Here is a 23,804-nt window from a genome sequence, read left to right on the forward strand (position 1 = left end):
AATTGGTCTTTATACATACTAAGTTGCATGTCTGTGTCAGTTTAAATGATAAACTAGTGGCAGACTTTGTCTTGTTATTATCAAGAAGAAATTAGACAAATTCATTCACAGCAAATATCGTTTTTGTTTTTGTTCACAACTCTAGCTCATGATTTTGTCCAAGCTCCAGTTCCCTTTCAATGACTAGAGTTGCTCTAAACTCTGCTTGAACTAAAGCATGGTTCTAATTGCAGTTAGAGGCTTCCAGTCAAAGATCATAAACAAATAGCAAAATGTAGCAAAGAATGTATGACTTTCAGGAATTTCATTAAGGTGGCTGAACACAGTTTTTGATACCTGTTTCATTCATCTTTTTCTCTAAAACCCTTGATCCCTCGGTCGCCAAAAATGGCAGCAAGCAAGTTAACAACACAAACTTTGTTTATTGGATAGTTAAACTGACGTATGTGTTGTATGGCAACATGAACAAATATAAATTGGCTTTTAAAATCGGTTTTGTTTATTTGTAGAAATCTAGTCATTAGATTTTCTTTATAATTTGCACGCAACAAGCTTGTAATGATACTCACAAGTCAACACCATTTTGCTAATAATTTAACAGATAGATCTTTAATTATACCTTGCTGAGGGTTCACTGAAATATCTAGAATATCCTTTGTTAAAGTTCAATTTTTTTTCAATACTCCAGCTACTTATTTCCTAAACTATTTCCATGCCAAATTTTGTGAAATTCTATTGAGTGGATTTCAAGAAATAGACATATTTCCAAGAAAGAAATTTTCCATTCAATCACAATTTTTTGACCTACCACACATGTGCTACATTTAACTGGGTTCTTTCAGTAACAATCAAAAAGCAGAGAATTACTGTGTTCTTTGCACTGTTAACTTTTCTAACATATCTTTGTAATAAAAGATTAAAGCCCTCAATACACTGCGCCAACTATAGAGAAAAATAGCACAGATGGAGCAGGCACAGGTACTTGCTGAGTAAATAAAATGACTGCTTTACTGACAGAATGTTTGTATGTTTTTTACAATCCTTGTGTACACACTGAATTGCATCAGCAAAAGCGTGTGCGAAAACTGTGTTCAGCCACCTTAAGGGCTGGGCACTGGGAAAATTGACTGGCTGTGAGGATGGATTTGCCCACCTGGTTTGGCCATCTAGAGAAAAGTTTAGCCTAGAGAGAAGTTCAGTTAAAAAAGTTTTGCCTGCCTGTGAAAACCAGTCATCCTCCAGCTGGAAACAGTAATGAAACCCCTACACTTTATTATTCACATTCAGGTATACTTTCTAAAACTAGGAAAAAGGAGGTCTTAAAATGTATTCTTTTCTTAATATGATGATTCATGGTATAAGCCAGGCATAAAGCCAAATGTTATGAACAAATAGGAAAGTGTAGCAAAGACTGTATGATGTTATTATTCATATTCATTTCTACTTTTTAAAACTAGGAAAAAGAAGGTCCTACAATATACTGTTTTCTTGATATGACATTTCGTGTTGTATGCCAGGCATAAAGCATTGCCAGTAACTGCTCAGTGTAAAACATATAATAATTATAAGGCATTTTTCAAAACTGTAGCATAATTAAAAGGTATCATCTATTATGCTCTTACATTTTTTAATTATGATCAACGCCTGCAAGCACATTTAATAATTATATTCATTTAGCAGATCAAACAGCCTATGCATGAGTGTGAGATTAATATCATAAGTTATTTTTTAAATCTTCTTAAAGTTGATTAGATCTTAACAGTAATGTATACACCAAATATTGATATCTTTGCCTGAGGCTATAGAAAGAAAAAGTAACCTCGTGTAAGAATTCTAATTAACAAATAATTAAGAACTGCATCAATCAGGGGCTAATCACGATCGTATCATTATATAAATCTATAGTTCTCTGTATGCTATTGTTTCAGTAGGAAAAATGTGAGTGCAATTCTATAGTAAGATGTTTTACAAAAATGATTGTAATGTATTTTATTTGCATTTTTATCCTTACTAAGTTATAGTAAGGTTAGTAATAGCTTTAATTGACTGACTCTGAAAAAGATTACATATGAATTCAAATTATGTACATAAGGAGAAGGGGGGTAAGTTTCTAAAGAAACTGGTGCTGTGTCGGTGGGGGAGTATAACAATGTAATCTTCGTTTTATTAACTGAGTTGCTAATGTAAATTGGCCCCCGTAAATAGTTTCAAAGCTGACGCTTAGAGCGTTAGCCCTTCGTTTGAGTGAATAGCGAAGAGCTGACGCCGGAACATCAGCTTGGAAACTCTTTACAGTGGTTAATTTACATTATCAACTCAGGTGATAAAACCATAATTACCTTATATCAGGATAAGCTTTGATTGGATGTATAGTACCCTGTGATTCTTTCTCACTAAGGGTTCATAAATTCAAAAGTACAAAGAGTTTTCATTCAATCTACAATCGCTAATAGTCGTCTCAGATTAAAATATTTCACTGGAAGACGTTGTATCTCATGGTTTAACGTAAACAGGGTTACTCACACACCCCTTCGCTCACTCACTTACTCCCCTCTCCACTCACTCACTTTCTTTCCCACTCCTTTACTCACAGACTCACTCCCTCGCCCACTTAGTCACTCGACAGTCGAAGGCACGTTGCGTTCCATTTCCATGGCGTCTGTTTTGCCATCAATTGTAAAGCCACTATTGTTGAAAGGAGTTACCATGTTTCTTCCTTTGCAGCAAATTAATTCGCCCAGATGCTTTCTAAACTTACTGCTCTGCAGACTGTAAACGGTTGGGTTAATACTGGAGTTGAAAACAATCAAAGCAGACGCAATAGCATGGTGAAATGGCTGTAATGTGATTGTACCAGTGAAACCCAAAAAGTAAATTAACAGCTCGGGGACCCAACACAACACATACACAACTGTCACGAATATGACCATCTTGGTGACGCGTTTTCTGTATCGCAGTAGGGCACGCTGGGTACTTTCCGTTGCGGCGGCGTTCACAAACCAAAGACGGTAAACCACCTTGGAATATAAAGCAGTCATGATGCTGATAGGAATAACACCTGCCACCACAGACCACCCAACAGTGTAGAGCTTAGCATAGACTGGTTTGGAAAAGCTGTGTGCGCACCCTTTAAACTCTTTTATGTATGTGGTAGCCAAAAATCCTGGTATAGCCCATGTGAGAGACGCCATCCAGGAAAGAAGGGCGAGTAGGACTATTTTTGTCTTTGTGAGTTTAATTTTCTGACTGTGGGGATGCAGAACAGCCCAGTAACGTTCAATTGATATGGCCACCAGCGAAAACACTGAGGCGACTGCACCAACCCAGCCTGGTGTACCACCTGTTACTATCTTACAGAGCACGGATCCTAATGTTCCTTGGGGGTGGGTAAAAGTTGGTGTTACTATGAATTGGATACCAATAAAAATGGCGACCACAATGTCGGCGCTTGCAAGGTTTACGAGGAGGTAGTTGGTGGGTGTCTTCATGGACCTGTTACGTAGTACTACCAAGATCACTAAAGTGTTGCCAACTAGGTTGAATATCACCAACACTGAAAACAGCACTGAAAACCCAATGTACAGCGACGACAACATGTTCCTGACTTTCTTGATTTTGCTACCTACGAAAAATAGACGTAAACAGGTTAAATAACCAAATCTTTGTAACTGAAAGGAAGGAGCGTCATGATGGCTGTAAGTCAATGAAATCGAAACAGGAATCACGTAAAGGAGAAACAGTATATAGGTCATCTGATCTTGAAGGTCATGGCGTTTTGTTCCAAGGCGTGCGGAACGAATTTTTAGAGGTGTCGTTGTGAGTATTCACCCAACTGAATTTGATTCCTAAAGGTTTTTCTCAAAAGAGGGTATGATTGTAAAACGCCACGATAGTTTTTGCATCTGATTCCTATTTAACTTGAACACAGCTTTGCACCAATAGGATCGCGTTGACTACCTCAATTATTTTATGATAGCTCATTGGCGACATTTCGTAAGTTGCAATTCCCTTTTCTCAAGTTGTGTCTTGTACAAATTTTGGGTTCAGAGGCGGATAAATGTTGCCGTCTAAATGTGCGATCGTTGTTGTTGCATCCATCGTCAAACTAATCCAACTGAGAGTATAGTTATAAAAATTTGTGATGACGAAATTTCGCGGATTAAAATAAGTAGTGCCTGTCAAATAAATCCTACCTTTAGTCATTCAATACATTTGTATTCATCCTTGTGTCTACAGGATAGCTTTACCTTACGTGTCACTTTGTGATATTTTATGCATCATTCATTTCTTACTCTTTGATGCTTTGGGAAATTCTTTGGGTAAATCAGAAAGAGAAAGGGTGAATGGTATGGTCTTTTTTCAAGGAAAGACGCAAGGAGCTGGAAACAGGAACTCAAAGAGACGATACCGCAGTAGTTTTCAATATACATTAGCTAAGCTTTAACTTGAAGAAAGAAGAAGACTTATGGCATGGTATTGCAGGCAGAGACGGAAATCAAACCAGAGGACGGACTTTAATCACGGTTAGTTTCTCTTATCACGGCTACACAAGGCTACAATGAGTATTTCAAGAACTCGGCATTTATACATTTATACATTTATAATAACATTTATTACAGAGTGAACGGGCGAAAAATTATCCAATACACGAAAAGTATTGTTTGATTTGACCTTTTTTCAGAAAAACACATTGAAAGAGCCAATGAAGGAAACCTTAAGATAGGAGGTATATACTCACCGCTGAATCACACGCCCTGAGCAGTTGGGTTCAGAGAAGCAACAAGCAAAAATGGACATTTGCGAGGAAAACGGCCAACTTTTATGAGCTAAGAACATCACGGAAAATCAATTTTTTTTAAAAAAAAAACATTTGCCCACAAGAAACAAAACATAAAATAGGCCGCAATCACGGCTCTGGTTGTACAACATTGCGAAAAATGCCACAAATATAACAACAATGTCTTCTAGTAATAATCAGGTTAAGGTTCTCTATGGAACTATTAAAACGATTTCTGTAATAAAGATGACACAAAAACACAATCTGCCGCTGTTGTTGAGGTTTTAGTTTACTTCATTAGAAGGATTTCGGCGGAACAAAGAAAATATTAGTGGAGTTATTGGATGAAAAAACAGGGTTACCGACAAATCATAATTGTCACGGATTAAAATTAAAACACCATTATTGCAAGTGATTGTGCTGGCTGAGTCCAAGTTTATTTTCTCCCACATTACTTTCGACTGAACGAAACATCCATAGTTACATGAACATCCAATTTGTTATTTCAGGTTGGCTACAACAATGACTCTGACAATTACAGCTGTTTGGCTTCTCGCCATTCTTTAGGTGTGACTTTGGTCAAAATTGCCACCACTGAAGTGAAATGTTTTGTAAATGGTAATATTATTATTTATCCAGAATTATGTTGCAGTTCAATGAAATCACCCGGCAGGGTTTTTAGGTAGCTTGTCACTAAGTTTTAATCCATTTTCTAATTTTAATTACTTTCTTTTTGTTTTTCCAGTCTGAGTGACATAGTTTATGATATGCCTGTAAGGTTAGTTCTAGAGTGCGTTATAACAAAATTAGCAACCTATCCGGCATCGATGCGAATAGAGACATCTCATTCTTCAATGAATTTACTTAGGGGAAGTTTCTCTCGACTTAGCAGGCTAAATAAATCAACTTATTCATTGTCCTTTTCAAATGCAATACCAACAGATGGATGGGTCTTTACTCAAGATAATTGACTGAACCCTTATAAATTGCCACGTTATCCGTTGAACGCCAAGCTGAAAACGGATTTTAATCAACTGTACACATTTTGTCGGCTGACGTTGTCTTTTTAAAGGAAAGCGCACGTCTGCTTGGCAAATAAATAATAGGTCAACAAACGAAAGAGGATTTTACACTAATAGTTATTCAAATATTCTACCACAAACCCGGCGAAAAAATTAATTTGGGCGGCTTATTATTATTATCACGAAAGCGTTTTAAGACATAAGGACTTAATCCGTGCGTGGAAACAATTTGGAGCTTCCGGCCTTCCATTTTAAGTTACTGACATCGCGTTCGTTGCACTGACCTTCTCCATCACCATTGTATTTTGTCCTGACAATGCGAATTAAAGGAGTATCTTGATATTTGGATTAAAACTACCACAGTAAAATGACTGCAATGAATTTGGGTGTCAGATAATTGTGATTTTCCTTTTGCTGCCCGAAAAGCAAGTCGTACTTGTACTTTCTGATAGTTGTTTTAACTTAGAAACGTACAGCAGGTAAGTTAGGCTGTCCATATGTACTCAAGAGCAATTTTAACGAAATTGCAGATACTTACACAAAGCTTGGCCCGTTGAGCATTCCTTGTGCACCTCGAGAAGCTGCTACAGTACACTCGCGCCAAACGTCCGTGGAACACTCGAGTGGACTGTGTATATGCCGCTTTATTTATACTTAAGAAAAAGATGGAAACGTCGAACCCAGACTATTCAGTAGACATTATCGTTATTATATCCTTGATTTGCCAAGATCCAACCGACGCACCTGCTTGTGACCTTGTCAGGTGTATCAATAATTTGTTTGGTAAACAATTAAGTCGCAATATCTTTTTGTATTGTAACTGGCTGACGTAAGGGCTCACCAACTAATAGAATTATCTGACGAGCTCAACGATTTACCCAGGAAGGAAGCTGTCTTTCAGTGCTTTTACTTCAAAACATGTCACTCCTAATTAATGAAGCGTTAGTTATAGATATTGGTATTACCCGTTGTTTTAAACATAAATTTAAAATAGAAGTGCTGACCACTCATACTCTAACTGAAGGAAAATTTGAATTTTAAACTGACATTTCCAAAAAGTATTTTTTTTAAATATCTAAAACTGTTTCAGCATTGTCCGAGACATGAAGAACAGACAAAATAGTTTCGGGTAAACAGGCCGTGCAAATATATATGTATGTAATATGACATGATCCCGAACAATTAACTGCCAATATCGGGCTGATAGGAGCCTACATCTCGACGTATGGTAAGAAATTTCTTGCATGACTTCAGATTAAAATTCTACTGACGGATGAGGTGAAAAACTGATTAACAATTAATTAAAAAAAAATTCCTCACTTCTCGATGACATAGGTGCAAACATCTCATCCAAAGCTGGCTAATCCTGATTCTTTAAGATTGAGCATGATATCGGCAAGGTGATATTACTGCTGTTTACAAGGCGCGTCTTGAGCTCAGCATTAAAATGCAGTTTGAGTTACCTGTGTTCACCTACTCATACAAATTAAAGTGATTTAATCTCCTGTCCTCCAGGAACCTCTGTTTGCAGGAGTAGCATGCCCTGTCTGGTGCCCCATTATGTCCCTGTAGTACTGTAGTCAACTTTTAGAACGAAGAAGGTAGATAAGATTAGTCAAGAGCACAGTCTTTGGATCTATTGACTGGATGTACCGCTCTATTAAAACGTCTTCTACAGCGAATCAAAGACAAGAGATGTGTTCTGAACTGATTGCTTTGAAAACTATAAACAACAGGGTTAACACAAGAGTTAAACACAACAAGAGCGAAGGCAACTCCACGATGAATGGCCTCCAACGTAAATACACCAAGAAATCCAAGGAAGTAAATGATAAGTTCACTGGTCCCCAGCAGAGCACATAAATGATTGTCACAGCTATCACCATCTTTGTCACTCGATTTCTATACCGCAACTTTTGGGTGCCTTCCGTGGCCTTTTCTTTAGTGAACCACAGACGGTATATTATTTTGTAATATAATGACCCCATTATTCCCATAGGTAATATCCCAGTTACAAGCGATCATCCTACTGTATAAATCTTAGCGTAAATCTTTTTTGGCCATTGATGTCCACACTGTTTGGATTGCTTTATATAAGTAGTTATGAAGAAACCAAGACTAGCCCAAATGAGAGCTAGCGTCCAACTGACAAGAATGAACAATCTGATCGGCTCGCATACGACACTGAAGAGTCGTAGGATTCAAGACATGTTGCTAACGGTCAATAACTACTTTCTATATAAGACTCCCAGACCTATTGCTGACTTAGTTAAACCAAGGAGGACTGATTATAATTTAAGAGGCACTAACTTGCTTTCCTTACCTAAGGTTAACAGTGCCAAGCATGGTCTTAAGTCATTTCGTTATGAGATAGATAGATAGATAGTTAGATAGATAGTTTATTTAAATATACCTAGCAGCCTTGCGGCTGAATTGCGTATATTACAATAATGTAATTAAATAAATATATTATATAACGTATACAAGAATATTCAAAATTATAACAATTAAAAAATCTATGAGCTAAAACCTATCTATATTTAAAAGCTATATTTACATTATCTACATAGGTTTCTAGGAAACGATCGTTAAATTAACTGTTGTTGTTATATTTAATGGTGGAGGCCATCATGAAGGTGTTTTTAAAACGGTTTGTCCTCCACCGGGGGATTTCGAAACGCCTGTTACGTCTTAAATTGTGCTTTGGATGGTTGGCACAAGGCAACAATTCACGAAGCCCGTGATTATCTTTTCCGATAATGTTGCTAAAGAGATTGCGGCAAATGTCTTCCATATAAGCCATGATCGGTGGAATGCCGGCAGCCTCTAAAATCTCGTGATAGTCTTGGCCTGAGCTTATAATAGAGAAAGCTCTTTTTTGAACGCGCTCTAACTCCTGCTGCAAATATATAGGTAATGCATGATAGAAAACAGGAGTCGCGTACGTTAATATAGATCTAATACAGGCCACGTAGAAAAGCACGAGATCTTTAAAGGCTACCTTTGCACGCTTTAGCTGAACCAAAAAATAAAGTCGCTTTGAGGCCTTCTTAACAACGTTGTTTATGTGTTCATTCCACGATAAATTGCTTGAAATTGTTACGCCGAGTAATTTTGCATGCTGGACAACCTCAAGCCCTTTACCATTGACAATGACTGGAGAAAACTCCGTCTGATTTCTAGCAAATGAAATCCTTAACTCCTTACATTTATCGCTATTAAGCTTCATTTTGTTCTCGGAAGACCAGTGAACGACTTGATCAGCAATTTGCTGTGCTTTACTTTCTCTGCCTTTGATTACAACTTCCGATACCGTCGTGTCGTCGTGTCGATTGCTGCTAAGACTTGGAACGCTCTACCAAATGCTATGCGCGCAAAGGGTGGCACAAGAACGTTTCTTTACAATATCCGTCGCCTAAAATTTTAAATTTTTAGCTTTTAGTTTTTTTATCTCTGTTTTACTACACATGTATACAAATATATATTTAAATTTGCGATATCCTTTTTATAATAATATTTTACTTAATGTACATAATTCTTGATGTAGGTTGTAATTTTTTATTTAATATGTTGTTGTGGGCTTCCTGGAAAGTATTTTGGATATATCAACAAAGTTGAAGTGATAAATTGGCCACCGTAACGATTACAAAAGCTGACGTTTCGAGCATTAGCCCTTCGTCGGAGCGAAGGGCTAACGCTCCGACGAAGGGCTAACGCTAACCGACGAAGGGCTAACGCTCGAAACGTCAGCTTTTGTAATCGTTACGGTGGCCAATTTACCACTTCAACCTTGTTGATACATCCAAATTATTTCGTTACTCCCACCAACGCAGCCCCAAACAGTTTCTTTCGAAACTATCCGCCTTTATTCCTGGAAAGTAGCTTGTAGCTAAGTGTGGTGTCACATTAAATAAAGAACTACTACTACTACTACTACTACTACTACTACTACTACTACTACTACTACTACCTGTTTCGTGGGGCCTGAACAATACATCTATAGACAATACAAAAACATAGGCAATTTTTTTGGTCAGAAGTTCTTTTCAGATTAATGACCAACCAGGCAATTTTAAATGCGCTCGTGCACGATGCCAAATGTGTCCTTTCATTCACAACACTGAGAAAATATCGGGACCCAAACGATCCATTAAGATCACGGATCACTTTACGTGCACCTCCGCCAATGTAATCTATTGCATAACTTGCACTTATTGCAAAAAGATTTACATCGGCGAAACAGGCAGAAGACTAGGTGACCGATTCCGAGAACACCTTCGCGACGTGGAGAGGAATGACAAGGACACATCGAAACCAGTCGCTAGACATTTTAATTTACCTAACCACTCTAAGCAACACATGGCAATCTGCGGTCTTTCCTTACACTTAGGTAGCACAGAAAGCCGGAAAACTCTTGAACAAAAGCTCATCTTTCAAACCGGCAGTCTAAATCCCACAGGTATCAACCAACGCTTTTCATTCCCCTAATTTATTCGAGTTTTTCTCGTTGCCATGTTCCTACCAATCACGTAGCTCCTTTTTCTGCCTTTAAAAGCACACACAACCCATAATTCCCCTATTCGCTCCGACGAAAGGCTAACGCTCAAAACGTCAGCTTTTCTAATCGTAACGGGGGCCAATTTACCATTTCAACTTTGTTGATATATTCAACACTACTACTACTACTACTACTACTACTACTACTACTACTACTACCTGTTTCGTGGGGCCTGAACAATACATCTATAGGCAATACAAAAACATAGGCAATTTTTTTGGTCAGAAGTTCTTTTCAGATTAATGACCAACCAGGCAATTTTAAATGCGCTCGTGCCCGATGCCAAATGTGTCCCACCAAACGCAGCCCCAAACAGTTTCTTTAGAAACTATCAGCCTTTATTCATTTGAACCCTTCATAGTCTGTTAAATCATTGCCACTTAGTTCACTTTGTTTTTTATGGGTTTGTGACAAGTTACTATTTCCTTTTAGTGTTAGTGGAGCACAAAGAAGCTCTGTGTTGCTTTCATTTGCGGAGAGTGATGGGAGGCCAGATCCACCTGTGGTGCCCCACCCCTGCCAGGATGCTGCACAACCTTGTTGTGTACCATTTCCAACTGAAGCAGAAACATCACGTAAAAATACAGAGTTAAATGATATAGAGAGAGGCAGTAACTCTGATATTGTTTATGTATTTGAGCATGTACCTGTGTCTGTATCAGTACCTGTACCTCAACTGCCACCAAAACGTATCATCCAAGTGCACAGGCTAAATATTAAGAAGGATTTGATTGACTTATTCCGAGATCCATTAATAATGAGTCAGGACATAGAGATAATTGTTATTGATGCTAGGGGAGTTGAAGAAGTGGGCAGAGGTGTTGGGTTGCTTAGAGATGTTTTCTCTCTTTTTTGGAAAGAAACATATGATTCCCTTTTTGTTGGAGAAAATGAGCGCGTACCATTTGTAAGACATGACTATCAAAGGGATGAATGGGTTGCTGTTGGCAGAATTTTGGTGAAAGGATATTTAACCTGTCAATACCTACCAGTCCTTCTGTCTCAAACGTTCCTTGCCTGTCTTTTTTGAGGGGATCTGCAGTAACTAGTGCTATGCTGACTCAATCCATTAGAAATTACATTGCAGTAGATGAAAAATGTTTGATTGACAAGTGCCTCGCTGGTGATATGAAGTGGGATGATGAAGATGAAATTTCCCAGCTTTTCGAAGTCTTTAATAACTATGACTGTCGAATTATGGTAAATTCCGAGAATGTTAGTCAAGTTATTGAAGAAATAGCCCATAAGGAGCTGCTGCAGAAGCCACAGTATATTGCAGACTGCTGGAAGGATACTAGTAGTTTCAACACTTCTTCCTAATTTTCCTGATTTTGTAGCAATTTCCAAAAGGTATGAATTGTTAATACGATCCACAAGCAAAATCCTTAGTTGTCTAGAGGCAAACCCTGAGAGTGATGGGGAAAAGGGATAGCCTTAAGTTTCTCAAACGGTATATTGAGGGCCTTGACACGCCTCAGAAATTATCAAAGTCTGTAAGGTTTATCAGTGGGTCTGAGTTAATGCTTTTTGATGCAATCCAAGTAAATTTTACCAACTTATCTGGTTTGGGTCGCCGACCAATTGCCCACACTTGTAATACTGTGTTGGAGCTATCCTCGACTTATCAGTCATTTCCTGAACTTAGAGAGGAGTTCAGTGCAATACTTGCATCAGATTATTGGGAAATGGATATTGTGTAATATGCCTTGTGACTAAAGGAAGACCATCGTGATGGCAGATACAAGCTGATTTAAAACAGACTGATAATATAATTTTTGTAGTGAAATTGTGTTTTCTGCCTTGGTTAGGTACGTACGGTTTTAAAACATTGACCAACTGTGGACAAATAATTTTCTGGTAAATCATGCTGGAAAATCCTTAGCTAATGGCTGTTTGTAGTATCAAGCTTGTTATCTGTTCAAAGGTTACGTTTTCAAGTTAGCGCAGCTGTTTAGAACTACTTTTTTGAGATTCCTATGTATTTTTTTCCTTACTGTTGTAAAGGTTAAGTTGCATTTGTTGTACTATTCTGATCGATACAATTTAAAGGCTGTTTCGTTAATACAATGAATTATTAACTTGATTTCCTGATTGACTTTGACTGACACTAAGTTTCGCAATGAAGCCACGTGAATAAGTCTGCTTTCAGTTCAGATGTTTAGATTCGAAGTGACCTTCATGTTTTGCTGACCTGTCGCGCTGACCCGTATTCTGTTATACCCTGATCTGTTATATCTGTTGCTGACTTGTATACCGTGAAACAATCCTACTTAACATCGCCACAGAAGTAAGTTATCCGTGTTGCAATTCTAGCTAATAGTTTGACTCGTGTGTTTATGTATCGATAGATCCGGTTCAGTTTCTCAAATGTATTTAATTTCTTTTCTCTAGATCGAATAATAATATACTGGAATAAATTACACGATTTGCGTAAGCTAGTTGGATTGCCTGTTTGGTTTATCGGACCAAAGGCAAATAATAAACTTCACACTGTTTGCGTTTTCAATCTGTCATAGTGGTACCTGTTTGATAGACGTTAATTGATCTTAATTCTGGGCCCTATTGTCACTCACTAACAACGGATTTTAGGTCATACAAAAAGTCTAAAGTTTAGCATGTGAAAAGTCAAGTTGATCATATAAAAAGTCGAGTTGGCCATATAAAAAGTCGAATGGACCATGTTAAAAGTAACCTGGGTCACAGAAATACAGAGGGAATATTGACTGGGTTGGCGCCCTTTTATGTAAAGGCCTCTCTCGTTAAGTTGAAATCTCTTAAAGTTTCATCCGCCATTTTACTTTTGAAATTGGCGGAAAAGTGTATCTTACGGTGGCCCAGAAGGCTCAACGCAAACAAAAAAAATACTGCAGCAAATGAAAAATATACTGCAGCAAATAAAAGATATACTGCAGCAAATAAAAATATACTGCAGCAACTAAAAAATATACTGCAGCAAATAAAAAAATCAAAACGCAAAGAAAAAAAGTACCGCAGTGAATAAAAAATGCAACGCAAACAAAAAATACTACAGCAAATAAAATATGCAACGCAAACAAACAAAAAAAAAAGGAAACGCAAACAAAAAAAAAAAAAAGAAAACGCAAACAAAAAAAATTGGAACGCAACGCCAAGGAAGACTGGGTAATAGTTCTTAGTTTCCCGCCAACACTCGTTCCATCCTTTGCTTGTTCACCTTTCCGAAACCATGTTTTGCAGCGAACTTATGACAGTACCATGCTGCTCCTTTAAAAAATCGATAATAACTCTATTTTCATACTGTGCCTTGATGAAAGTAATCTTCTATAATCCTCCGCAGATCGCTTTCGTCCATGGCCAAAAGCGAGTTCCAATTCGTGCTGTTTTGGCGGGAAACTAAGAACTATTACCTAGTCTTCCTTGGCGTTGCGTTCCAATTTTTTTTGTTTGCGTTTCTTTTTTTTTTTTTTTTTTGCGTTGCATATTTTATTTGCTGCAGTATTTTTTGTTTGCTTTGCATTTTTTTATTTGCTGCGGTACTTTTTTTCTTTGCGTTCTGATTTTTTTATTTGCTGCAGTATATTTTTATTTGCTGCAGTATAATTTTTATTTGCTGCAGTATATTTTTTGTTTGCGTTGAGCTTTCTGGGCCACCGTAGCATCTCGGTCATGTGATGACGTTTGCATACTAATTAGAATAAAAATGAAAAATCCCTCTCGGAACGAAAAAGACGCATGGAATAAATATAAAAAAATATAGAACGCATATAAAATGAGGAGAAAAAATAGAAAATAGATGAGCTAAACACGCCTATGTAAATTGATACGAAGAGATTTAAAAATATATAGAAGGAAAACGAAAAATAAAGAAGCAAAATAAAAAATACGCAGAAAGGAAACAAAAATATGGCAAAGAAATGTAATGGATGTATTGTATATTAAGGTTGTTTGAATATTGACTGGAAAGGCGCGCCATACCTCTAACGGACTACTAAATTATATGGTACTGGTCAAGATATAAGTAATACGATACAGTCACCTACATAAAGTATTATACAATTTTATCTAGAACGAACGCGGGCTCATGAAAGGCAGGATAATTTTCTTGCAAGTAATATTTTTCTGCTAAATAATGGAACAGTTGTGTATTGAGATGTGAGAGGTCTTCACCATTTCATTTCTGTTTTTCTGTCAAGACAACACCTTTGAAACATCGGGAACGTCTGGATCTTTTTATCAAGTCCGAGTCGACGCGGTAAACACACTCGTTTCTCCAAAGAATCGGCAGCTGCGTCTCGCAGTTTGTTAGTTAAATGGCATAATGACCGTGATATTAAGCTCAAATCTATTTTTACTCGGTGATTTGTAAGTTGGCCTTGGTTTTCAGAATAGGTTGAATTCAATTCATGCCGTTTTTCTTGAGTTGTTCACATTATTTTACGCTCTTCTCGTTTAAAGGAACTTTAGACGCGCAGTGTTCTTAAATTTCTCTTTCAGCTTTAAATTTTCTGGCCTGCGTATACCCAATATTATGGCTTCTTTGGAAAGAAATTGCTCTTTACTTCATCGCATTTCTTGTCACAGTAATTTACAGACAGTTCGATATTCGTAGAAAATAAGGATGTTTTTAAACTGATACTCATAGAATTGAAAGTCGACGGGATGCGACATGAAGCCATTCACTCTTTCATTTTTGTTTTCATCGGATTCTTTCACTGGGTTATTAAAACAACAGGGCTATGGGTTTTTTCGACAGAGACCTTGAGAAAGCTCTTGGGGATCTTGATTTGATGACGACCATCTGAAAGTAACTTTATTTACTATCAAACTTTGGATCAGATATCAAGAATAGTTTGGTAACGACACCGGCCTCTTCGTTTTTTTCTTCTTTTTTTTTTTTTTTCGGTTAGAGCATTCAGAAGCAGCAAATTTGAGTATCTCAAAGTATAGTGTTGGGAAAATTGCTGTAATAGTTCTATGATCCTCGCAGTGATGCCGGTTGCTTTTTACACACATTTATTTCAAAGTTGTTAGTACATCCCTAGTAGTAACAACTAAACAGTTAAAACATAACTTGATTTTTTCTCTTAGGAAGGAGTAACAGATATAATAATTTATTATTTCCATTGTCCCTAATGAGCAGTTCTCTAGCATCCAACAAGCACACCATCTTCATGTCAAATTGAATTTTCAAAACTAAAGACCCTTTTAAAATTAACATTAGTTTTCAGATTTATTTTGGTTGTTGTACCAATAGAAAACACCATGTTGCTTAAAACTTTGGCTAAAGATTCATATTGTGGCCAACCTACAACAACACGCACAAAGATAGCTTCAAATAATCTAATTGATTTTTTCAAGATGAAAAGATGGCTCTAAAGGAAATTGTTGGTCATTCAAGATTTGAAGTTTTTGATTTTGAACTAATTCGTAGCAGAATCTTATGAAATATCTGTAAGTTAGAATTGATAATTGAATGAAATCTTGCATTCTGATTGGTTAACAAAGAGAGGTATATAGCAGTCTTGCTCTCCAGTTATAAAGGTTTTTGCTTTATGTATTTTACAGTTATGAGCTTTTCAGTTATTCCTTCTTTATTGACTTTTATGACTTTCAGTTTGTTACTGTTGTGGAAATTTGTTTTGCTGAGAGGAATTAAAATATTACAGTACATCAGGTATAGAAAATGGATAGCACAGAATGGATACCCCATACAACAAAGTCAGGAAAGATTCTGTATTATATAAATCCAGCCACTGGGGAATGTAAATGGCAAAATCAACTTAACAAGGTACATAATGCATGAATTAATTCTTGTTAATAGTAGATTTTAATAAGTGACATTAGTAAGCCTTTGATGTGTTAAAAGGTCTGGATGAGGGTCTTGAAGCCCTCCCCCCCCCCATTCCTAAGGTTTATGGTATGTGTACCTTAAGAAACAATTCTGGCAACTATCACGTAGCAGAATCCTAACAATATCTAACAATAGCCTAACAATATCTATGGAGTATAACCAGATCTCTGAAAGTTTCCAGCAAATGAGAGTTGCAGATATAAAAAAAGTGGTACACGTAGCTTAAATTACTGGTTTGCCTTTAACTGGTTTGTTTCCGTGCATGAATTGCGGAACCAGTTGCACAGACACGATCCTTTGGAAAGCAGTGATGTGAAACACTTGATTGTGCATCATTTACACATGGTCCTTTACTCTCATGAATTAAGGAGTGTTTGTAACTAATCAGTTTCTGAATGCTCAATGGGATCATTACAATGATATTTGGTGTATTTAAACCTCAAATTCTCTTTTCTGGGTGTAAGTCATGGGAATTATGAAATTCAAGAATAAGAAATATTTCCATGTAGACAAATCACTTTGCAAATAAGGATGATTCCACCTCTTCGATGTCAATTCAGGGAACTTAGTACAATTCTTAAGTGATAAAAAATATTGTAATCTTTAGGAGGAACAATGTCTCATGAATCAATAGTCACTATGGAAATTGCTTCCAATAGTATTTTTTGAGTTGAGGATAGCTCCACAAGTATGGAGCAACCTGAGTGTCCATACAACCTAAGTTTCTCAGTGTTTTTGCTTTTTTACTCATGATCTTTTTTGCTGCAATCAGCAGCTATTGATCTGTTGCTAACACATTCCTCTGATTTAATTGTTTTGATTAGGAAGACAGTCAAAGCAGTATTTGCAACACAGAAATAAACTCTAAGCAGGCATCTACTAAAGCCTGTTGCTCCTCACCCAAGTGTGATGGTGATGAGGTGATTGCTTCTACATCTGCTTATGGCTCTGAAACAACTGTCTCTGAGTCGTGGACTCAAGAGAGATATCTTACACCAAGCAATTGTGCAGAAAACAGCCCAAAAAGAAAAGATGAAAGAGAAGGTAGCCAGGAGCCTGAAAATGATGTACAGTTTGTAAAAAATCGGGAACGTCAAATGACAGTGGATGTCTTGGCAGAATGTGTAAGTAGCACTGTGAAAAAGCCACATACTTTGGCAGCCAACTGTAAATGAAAGAAACTTTTTCAATTTCTCTATAACGTAAGTGAGCATCAAGACCTAATGATACAAAATGAGGAGAGTTTTACTTAAAAAAAATTAATTGCAATGCCACATAAGCTGGCTTGACAGAAGACATTTTCAGGTCACATTTTAGTGGGTTCTGAAAGTTGCAACAGAGGGTTTCTGCAAATTGGACAATTTTGGATAAAGCTGATTAAGAACATTCTATACATGACTCTAGTGGATATAAATGCTACATGAATTTGGTGGATTTAAGGTAGAGATCTTGTATTTTTGAAAGGATGTAACAGTAATTATCACGGTCAGTTTTGCTTGAGCAGCAGTAAGTACTTGTCCCAGTGGATAGTACCCTGGTCCCAGAGGTTCTCTTCTCTCTCCTGAAGTACGATAATTCGGCGCAAAGTGCTGACCAACGAGCTGCAAAGCAGCGAGCGGAAAGAGAGAACCTCTGGTCAGGACCGTTGAGAATCTCACTTTCATGCCACCAAGCTTCGGGTGACAGCTATCAATCACGCCCCTTTCTGACAACCAATCAGAGTAAAGTACTAAAATACCTCTGGGGGTTGGTGAAGTGTTTTTACATGTATCTGGAGTGGGGGTGGGGAATATATTTTGTTTCGTGGTCGTATTTACAATATCTGTCAAAATATTTGCTACACGTGCAAAATGACAAGCTTGCATGTAGTACGAACTCCAACAAAAACCCCGATTAAAATCTACTTCCCTCGGGCAAACGATTATTGCCGATTTTGTAGCGAAAACGTCAAGATAAATGGCTACTCTCAATTGAATATTTTCCCTGAGAAGAATGGAGATTTTCTGTGCTGCTTTAGGCTTGTTATGAACGCCAAAGTTGAAAACAATTCCAAGATCTCACAAGTGCCATGTAAAAAGTGCTACAGGGCTCTCCTAAGGCATTAAAAGCTACTTAGTCAATCCAAAGAATTACAAGAGTTCAGGAATAAATACAAAGAAGTAAACATAGATGTTGGAGAATTGACGCGACGCAAGAGATGTGCGAAAGATTCTCCTTGTAATTCACCGAGAACCGCAAGAACACCGAGTTCACCAGCGACGAAAACATTTTATCTGTTTATCAGATAGTTTAGAAATATCGGGAAAACGTTTCTCCAAACAACCAGAGATTACATTTTGAACTAGTACATTTGAAAAAGACTCCATAAATATAACCAACTGTAAACAGTGATCAACAAGACTCGCGAAGTTATATGGCCACGAAACAAAATATATTCCCCACCCCCACTCCAGGTACAAGTAAAAATACTACACCTACCCACAGAGGTATTTTAGTACTTTACTCTGATTGGTTGTTGGAAAGGGGCCTGATTGATAGCTGTCACCCAAAGCTTGGTGGCATGAAAGTGAGATTCTCAATGGTCCTGACCAGAGGTTCTCTCTTTCCGCTCGCTGCTTTGCAGCTCGTTGGTCAGCGCTTTGCGCCAAATTATCGTACTCCGGGAGAGAGAAGAGAACCTCTGGGACCAGGGTAAGTGGATAGATTTCAGTAAAGAAAAATGCTGACAATGTTTGTGCCTTTCCTGTTATGTGAGAATATCAATAATTTTTTTAAGGACTCAGTTCATGCAAATGTGAATGTGTTAACTCAGTGATTGCATCGGTTTTGAAATAAGATAACTAAGTCCAGGCTCAAGTTGTTAAAACACTCATAGAAACAAAGGGTTTGACCATGATTTGTAGTTTCATTTCTGGTGATAATAATAATAATGGTAATGATTGTAAAGCTGGTAGTTAATCCAAATTTGTTAGCATAGCTATAATTATTCTTTAATTTTTAAAACTGTTCGAAACAATCCAAATTAACCCCAAATTGGACAGTTTTAAAAAATTATAGAATAATGGCTTGACTGAGCAATGCCCAATTAAAACTGACTAGCTATATAATTAATAGTTGGAGGACTATATGCTTGACCAATTTTGGGAGTAATTGGGTTAAAAAAATTGCTCTGACAGCCAAATGAACTTGGCCATTTTGGCTGTCCCCAGGACTTTTTACATCCAATTATTTCCAAATTGGACAGCATGTAGTTGTATTACATCTACAGATAATGATAATGCAAATAATAATAAGAATAGTGACCGCAGTTTTGATAATTAACAATAATATAAGTTGATTATAACCTGACTCAGAATGATGAACTGTTTCTATTTGTGTTAGAAAACTGCTCGTATCCATTGCATTGAGAGTGGTGCTGTCACAGTTTTACAAACGTCAAGTAAGTATATCTGTCTGTCAAAGCTTACAACAGTGGATGTTCTGCAGTATTTTGCAATAACGACCCATTTTGTAATACCGTATGCATTTCATAATAATAGTTGGAATATTTTGTAGTAACGTTTGTGAATATATGAAAGTCATATATTTGAACTGCGGTTAAAGAACAAGTATGAGAGCAATCTTTGCAGTAATGAACACTACTTAAGCAGTTGTGATAATTTTTCTTTCAGGCCTCATTTTCATTACTGCTTATTAGAAGTGTTTGTTAATGTGAAGATCACTCTCATACTCATTCTTGAACCGCACTTCAAATATATGACTTTCACATATTCCCAAACCTTGACTCATCATTTCACAGGTTTATTATGAACCAACGTAATAACTAGCTCCCAGTTGGCTTGCTAGCTCAGTTGGTAGAGCACTGCACCTGTATGGCAGAGGTCACAGGTTCCAATCCTGTACAGGACTGAATTTTTTTTCAGGCCTCATTTTCACTACTGCTTATGTAGTATTCGTTACGTGAAGATTGCTCTCATACTCATTTTGTAGTGACTTACACATTTTGTAATAGGTATTGCAGCATTTCGTAGTAAAGGATGTGGAATTTTGTAAGAATCATCAGTTATCACATTTAGTAATATCATCTTGCAGCAAATTGTACTGTGTTTCTCTTTCAAAACAATGTTATCCCACACATTGGGTATTGTGGTTTCCCCTTTCTGAATAATGATTTGTCAAGCATCCGTTTTGGTGTTCTAAAGAACAAAGGGACATTCAAATAACTCAAACAGTTACTACAAGACATATAACTCCTCACAAAAATTTTAACAGATGTGTCAGAGATATCTCAGGAGAAGAAAGTACAATGTTTGACTATAATTTTTTGCATTAGTTTTGCAGTATTTTATATTTTTGTGGCAAAGTCATGTTTCAGATTATTATACTTTGCTTCAAGATGTTGTTATAAATTGCATAGACCAACAATTATTACAAATACTGCAGCCCTTAGAATGAAATGTGTTGTTCACCTTTATTTTAAAATGTTGCAACAATGTGTGTATGTTGTCACAAAATGCCTCAAACCTAATTGCAAGTATGTTATTAGAAATTGCAGCAGATTAGTGGAATAAGTTGATTTTCTTAATTAATGGATTTCATACTACATCAGCTTCAGTGTTGTTTTGTAAGTTACTCTCAATACAGGTAATTGAGCACCCACATTGTTAGCCGTATGTTCAGTGTATTGTAGAGCAATATTCAACTGAGCATTTCAAGTAATATGGGAATGCACTGGTTTCCCCTTACTTGACCTTGCTAGGCTCTAGAAACTCGAAAAACTAAAGTCAATTGTGACTAGGTGTTTCTTGTTTTCCAGTGCTTGAAGGCAACTTGACATGCTTACTTTTAATGCTCAGTGAGTTCTTTTTCGTTGTGATTGGCTGATATGTTTAATTTGAGTTTGACTTGATAACACTCATCGAATAATACTTGGGATGTGTACATTGTGCTTATTTTACCAATTTCTCAGCATATGAACCAATAGCATCAACATGATATGTCCAGAAAATAGGGCCCCTCAATCCAAACAAAGATCTCTAAATCAACTGCTTTTGAGTAACTGCCTGGAAAAGAACACAATTATACATGTAGCATTGCCAAGGTATAAAAGTGATTTTCTTTTGGGTTGTTTGTGGTTTAGGAATTTTTTCAAGATTCATCATCTCACCCCTAAAACCCATCCACTGAAAGTTGTGTTCAGTGCGGTGTCAGTCTGTAATTGTGTACAGCCTTTGGCTAACCATGCTCTATTGTTTACCTTGCTAAAAAATAGCTTAATGGAACTTTTTGTCCTAAGGAATGATAAGGAAAATGAAAATTTGAGCACAAACATAGGTTTATGACTAATTTTTCTTTGCTCCAGGTAGGCACTCAGGCACTGGACAGGTGACTAGAATTGGGTCAAGTGAAAGTGTTGTCCCACAGGAGATACTTCAGTGTCCGCAGTGCAGTGAAGAGTTTTCCTGTCCAAATAAATTTACCACACACCTTCGTAGCCATCCCGGAATTGATCCACTGAAATGTCCAGTGTGTTCTAAGGAATATTCTTCGTCCACATCCCTGAGCACTCACCTGAGAACTCACACAGGGGAAAAGCCGTTCTCGTGCCCACAGTGCCCCAAATGCTTCAGTCAGTCAAGTCACTTGACCACACACATGCGCGTGCACACGGGAGAGAAGCCATATCAATGTCCTAAGTGTCCAAAGACATTTGGACAGTCGAGCCACCTGACGTTGCACCTGCGCATTCACAACGGTGAGAAACCATTTCAATGTCGCTTCTGTAGCAAAGGATTTTCTCATTCGTCAGCTCTGAGTACTCACATGAGAACCCATACAGGTGAAAAACCCTTCCAGTGTCCAAACTGCCCAAAGAAGTTTTGTCAGTCCAGTCATCTCAAAATTCATGTACGGACGCATACTGGAGAAAGACCTTTTCAATGTCCACACTGTCAGAAATGTTTTCGACAATCTTGTTACCTTACTAAGCATGTGCGGGGCCACTTAAAAACCGAACAAAGTGTTTGATAACTAAGATATATATTTCATGTAGAAAACTGTAAACAATGATTGAGTAAAGCAACTTAAAACATTTCTTTACAATATTTGTTTCTTTTTGTGGCTACAGCCTCCTAAAGGAGGCGAAGCCACATATGTTGTCAAGATGAGTGAGTGAGTGTAACAGTAGAATTTCGATACTCACCTAATTTTGACCCGATGTTTCCCAGTGCTACCTACTGTTTTTTTCGGAGTATAAAAGTTCGACATTCGCACTCGATAGACAGTTCTACAGTGTTGCCTCTGTCACTAAGGCAAAGTTCACAAAACTGGTTAATCTGATTTCAGGAGATGACCAGTGATAAATTCTTAGTCATCTTTGGTTGCTTTGGTCCAAAGGTTTGCCTGGCACTACGTGACTAAGTTGGGATATTTAAGGTTTCCGAATTGGCTAATTGTTTTCAAATGAAATTGGTAACTGTTGTTCTATTTTAATGCTGTAGAAGATTTTCTTAATGTCCATGAAGGCTGCTGAAGTTAAGGTGCATGAGGAAGGATGAGGAAGCTGATTAAAAGTAAGGAAGTTGATGGGGTTGAATGGAGGTGTATGGGGGGATGGAGGTAGATGAAGGTTGGTGAGAGTGATTTAAGGGAATGAAGGTTGATGATATATCATAAGGATAGAGAGCAAAAAAAAAAATGTGTGAAGGTGGATGAAGAGAAGGGTGGATGGAGACGATTCAGTGTGAATGGAGAATATGAAGGTAAATAAATACTGTAAATGACATTTACAAATGACTCCCTGGAGTGTCCGTTTCCTTCAATAGTAGTGAACTTGGACGTGAACTCATTCACCTTTTCCCAGATTCCGAGTCGACTTCGAGGTACGAAAAAAAGCGTAGCACAAAGCAGACTTACCATCCGAGTGCATGGAAGACAATGTCAACGAAAGGTTATGGGTGGCAGTAAATACGAGGGCGGAACAAAAATTTCTGTCACTTCGCCCACATTTCCAATGATGCACCTACACGTCCCCTCCAAGTAACTTCCTTCGATTTTATACATTGTTGCATCTTCATCCTTCACTTGATGCACTGATGCACCTAAACGTCCCCTCGAAGTAACTTCCTTCGATTTTATACATTGTTGCATCTTCATCCTTCACTTCTTGTGGAAGCAGGTGTGCACTGTGGAAGTAGGTGTGGTTTTTATCCCTGAATGGACATCCTTGGCAAGGTCTGGCACCCTTGAAAATGGCTTTTCAGCAATGGTGGATTTATCTTGGAAAGAGCCAGATATCGCAGAGAGTTAAGTCGGGTGAATAGGGCAGATGTTTCACCAAGGTACTTCTGTGCAGTCTAAATCCCACAGGTATCAACGAACGCTTTTCATTCCACTAATTTATTTGTGTTTTTCTCGTTGCCATGTCCCACCAGTGACGTAGCTCCATTTTCTGCCTTTAAAAGCACACACAACCCACAATTCCTCAATTCGCTCCGACGAAGGGCTAACGCTCGAAACGTCAGCTTTTATAATCGTAACGGTGGCCAATTTACCATTTCAACTTTGTTGATATATCCAAATTATCTCTTTACAAGATTGGTTTGCCTACTTACAACA

General features: G+C 37.5%; 3 protein-coding genes and 2 pseudogenes across 7 annotated transcripts in view; 3 read left to right on the forward strand and 2 right to left on the reverse strand.

Moving 5' to 3' along the window:
* Positions 1–2,482, forward strand: part of LOC111321911 (uncharacterized) — a 5,404-nt gene extending 2,922 nt beyond the window's left edge. For both annotated transcript variants that reach the window (XM_022924907.2, XM_022924909.2), the window contains exon 2: positions 1–2,482. This exon is cut by the window's left edge. The gene's annotated coding sequence lies outside the window, so the exon portion shown is untranslated.
* Positions 1,248–6,501, reverse strand: LOC111321912 (allatostatin-A receptor). The gene is made up of 2 exons (XM_022924910.2): positions 6,338–6,501; positions 1,248–3,622 (listed from the first exon to the last, which is right to left on the reverse strand). The coding sequence occupies exon 2, from the start codon at positions 3,594–3,596 to the stop codon at positions 2,616–2,618; it is 981 nt and encodes a 326-aa protein (XP_022780645.2). The 5' UTR covers positions 3,597–3,622; positions 6,338–6,501; the 3' UTR covers positions 1,248–2,615.
* A 165-nt stretch (positions 6,502–6,666) lies between these two features.
* On the reverse strand, positions 6,667–8,145 carry LOC148722103 (somatostatin receptor type 4-like; annotated as a pseudogene).
* A 2,581-nt stretch (positions 8,146–10,726) lies between these two features.
* LOC148722104 (uncharacterized) lies at positions 10,727–12,863 on the forward strand (annotated as a pseudogene).
* Positions 12,864–14,401: 1,538 nt separating this feature from the next.
* On the forward strand, positions 14,402–22,289 carry LOC111321921 (uncharacterized). 4 transcript variants are annotated; one of them, XM_088736045.1, is made up of 6 exons: positions 14,403–14,588; positions 15,090–15,189; positions 15,951–16,124; positions 17,012–17,311; positions 19,569–19,626; positions 21,550–22,289. In XM_088736045.1, the coding sequence occupies exons 3-6, from the start codon at positions 16,020–16,022 to the stop codon at positions 22,212–22,214; spliced, it is 1,128 nt and encodes a 375-aa protein (XP_088592171.1). In that variant the 5' UTR covers positions 14,403–14,588; positions 15,090–15,189; positions 15,951–16,019; the 3' UTR covers positions 22,215–22,289. The 4 variants fall into 4 exon arrangements, with proteins under 4 accessions (XP_088592172.1, XP_088592171.1, XP_022780664.1 ...); XM_088736046.1 differs by lacking the exon at positions 15,090–15,189 and having other exon boundaries at positions 14,402–14,588; positions 21,554–21,717; XM_022924929.2 differs by lacking the exon at positions 15,090–15,189.
* Positions 22,290–23,804: the final 1,515 nt, after the last annotated feature.

This window comes from Stylophora pistillata, chromosome 10 (genome assembly GCF_964205215.1).
Source record: "Stylophora pistillata chromosome 10, jaStyPist1.2, whole genome shotgun sequence".
In the NCBI taxonomy this organism is placed as follows: Eukaryota; Metazoa; Cnidaria; class Anthozoa; order Scleractinia; family Pocilloporidae; genus Stylophora; species Stylophora pistillata.

Excerpts from the sequence above, each read along its gene's own strand:
- LOC111321912 (XM_022924910.2), bottom strand. The coding sequence starts at position 3,596 with ATGTTGTCGTCGCTGTACATTGGGTTTTCAGTGCTGTTTTCAGTGTTG.
- LOC111321921 (XM_088736045.1), top strand. The coding sequence starts at position 16,020 with ATGGATAGCACAGAATGGATACCCCATACAACAAAGTCAGGAAAGATT. Across the intron at positions 16,125-17,011 it reads GGCAAAATCAACTTAACAAG|GAAGACAGTCAAAGCAGTAT; the intron begins GTACATAATGCA and ends TGTTTTGATTAG. Across the intron at positions 17,312-19,568 it reads TGGATGTCTTGGCAGAATGT|AAAACTGCTCGTATCCATTG; the intron begins GTAAGTAGCACT and ends TATTTGTGTTAG.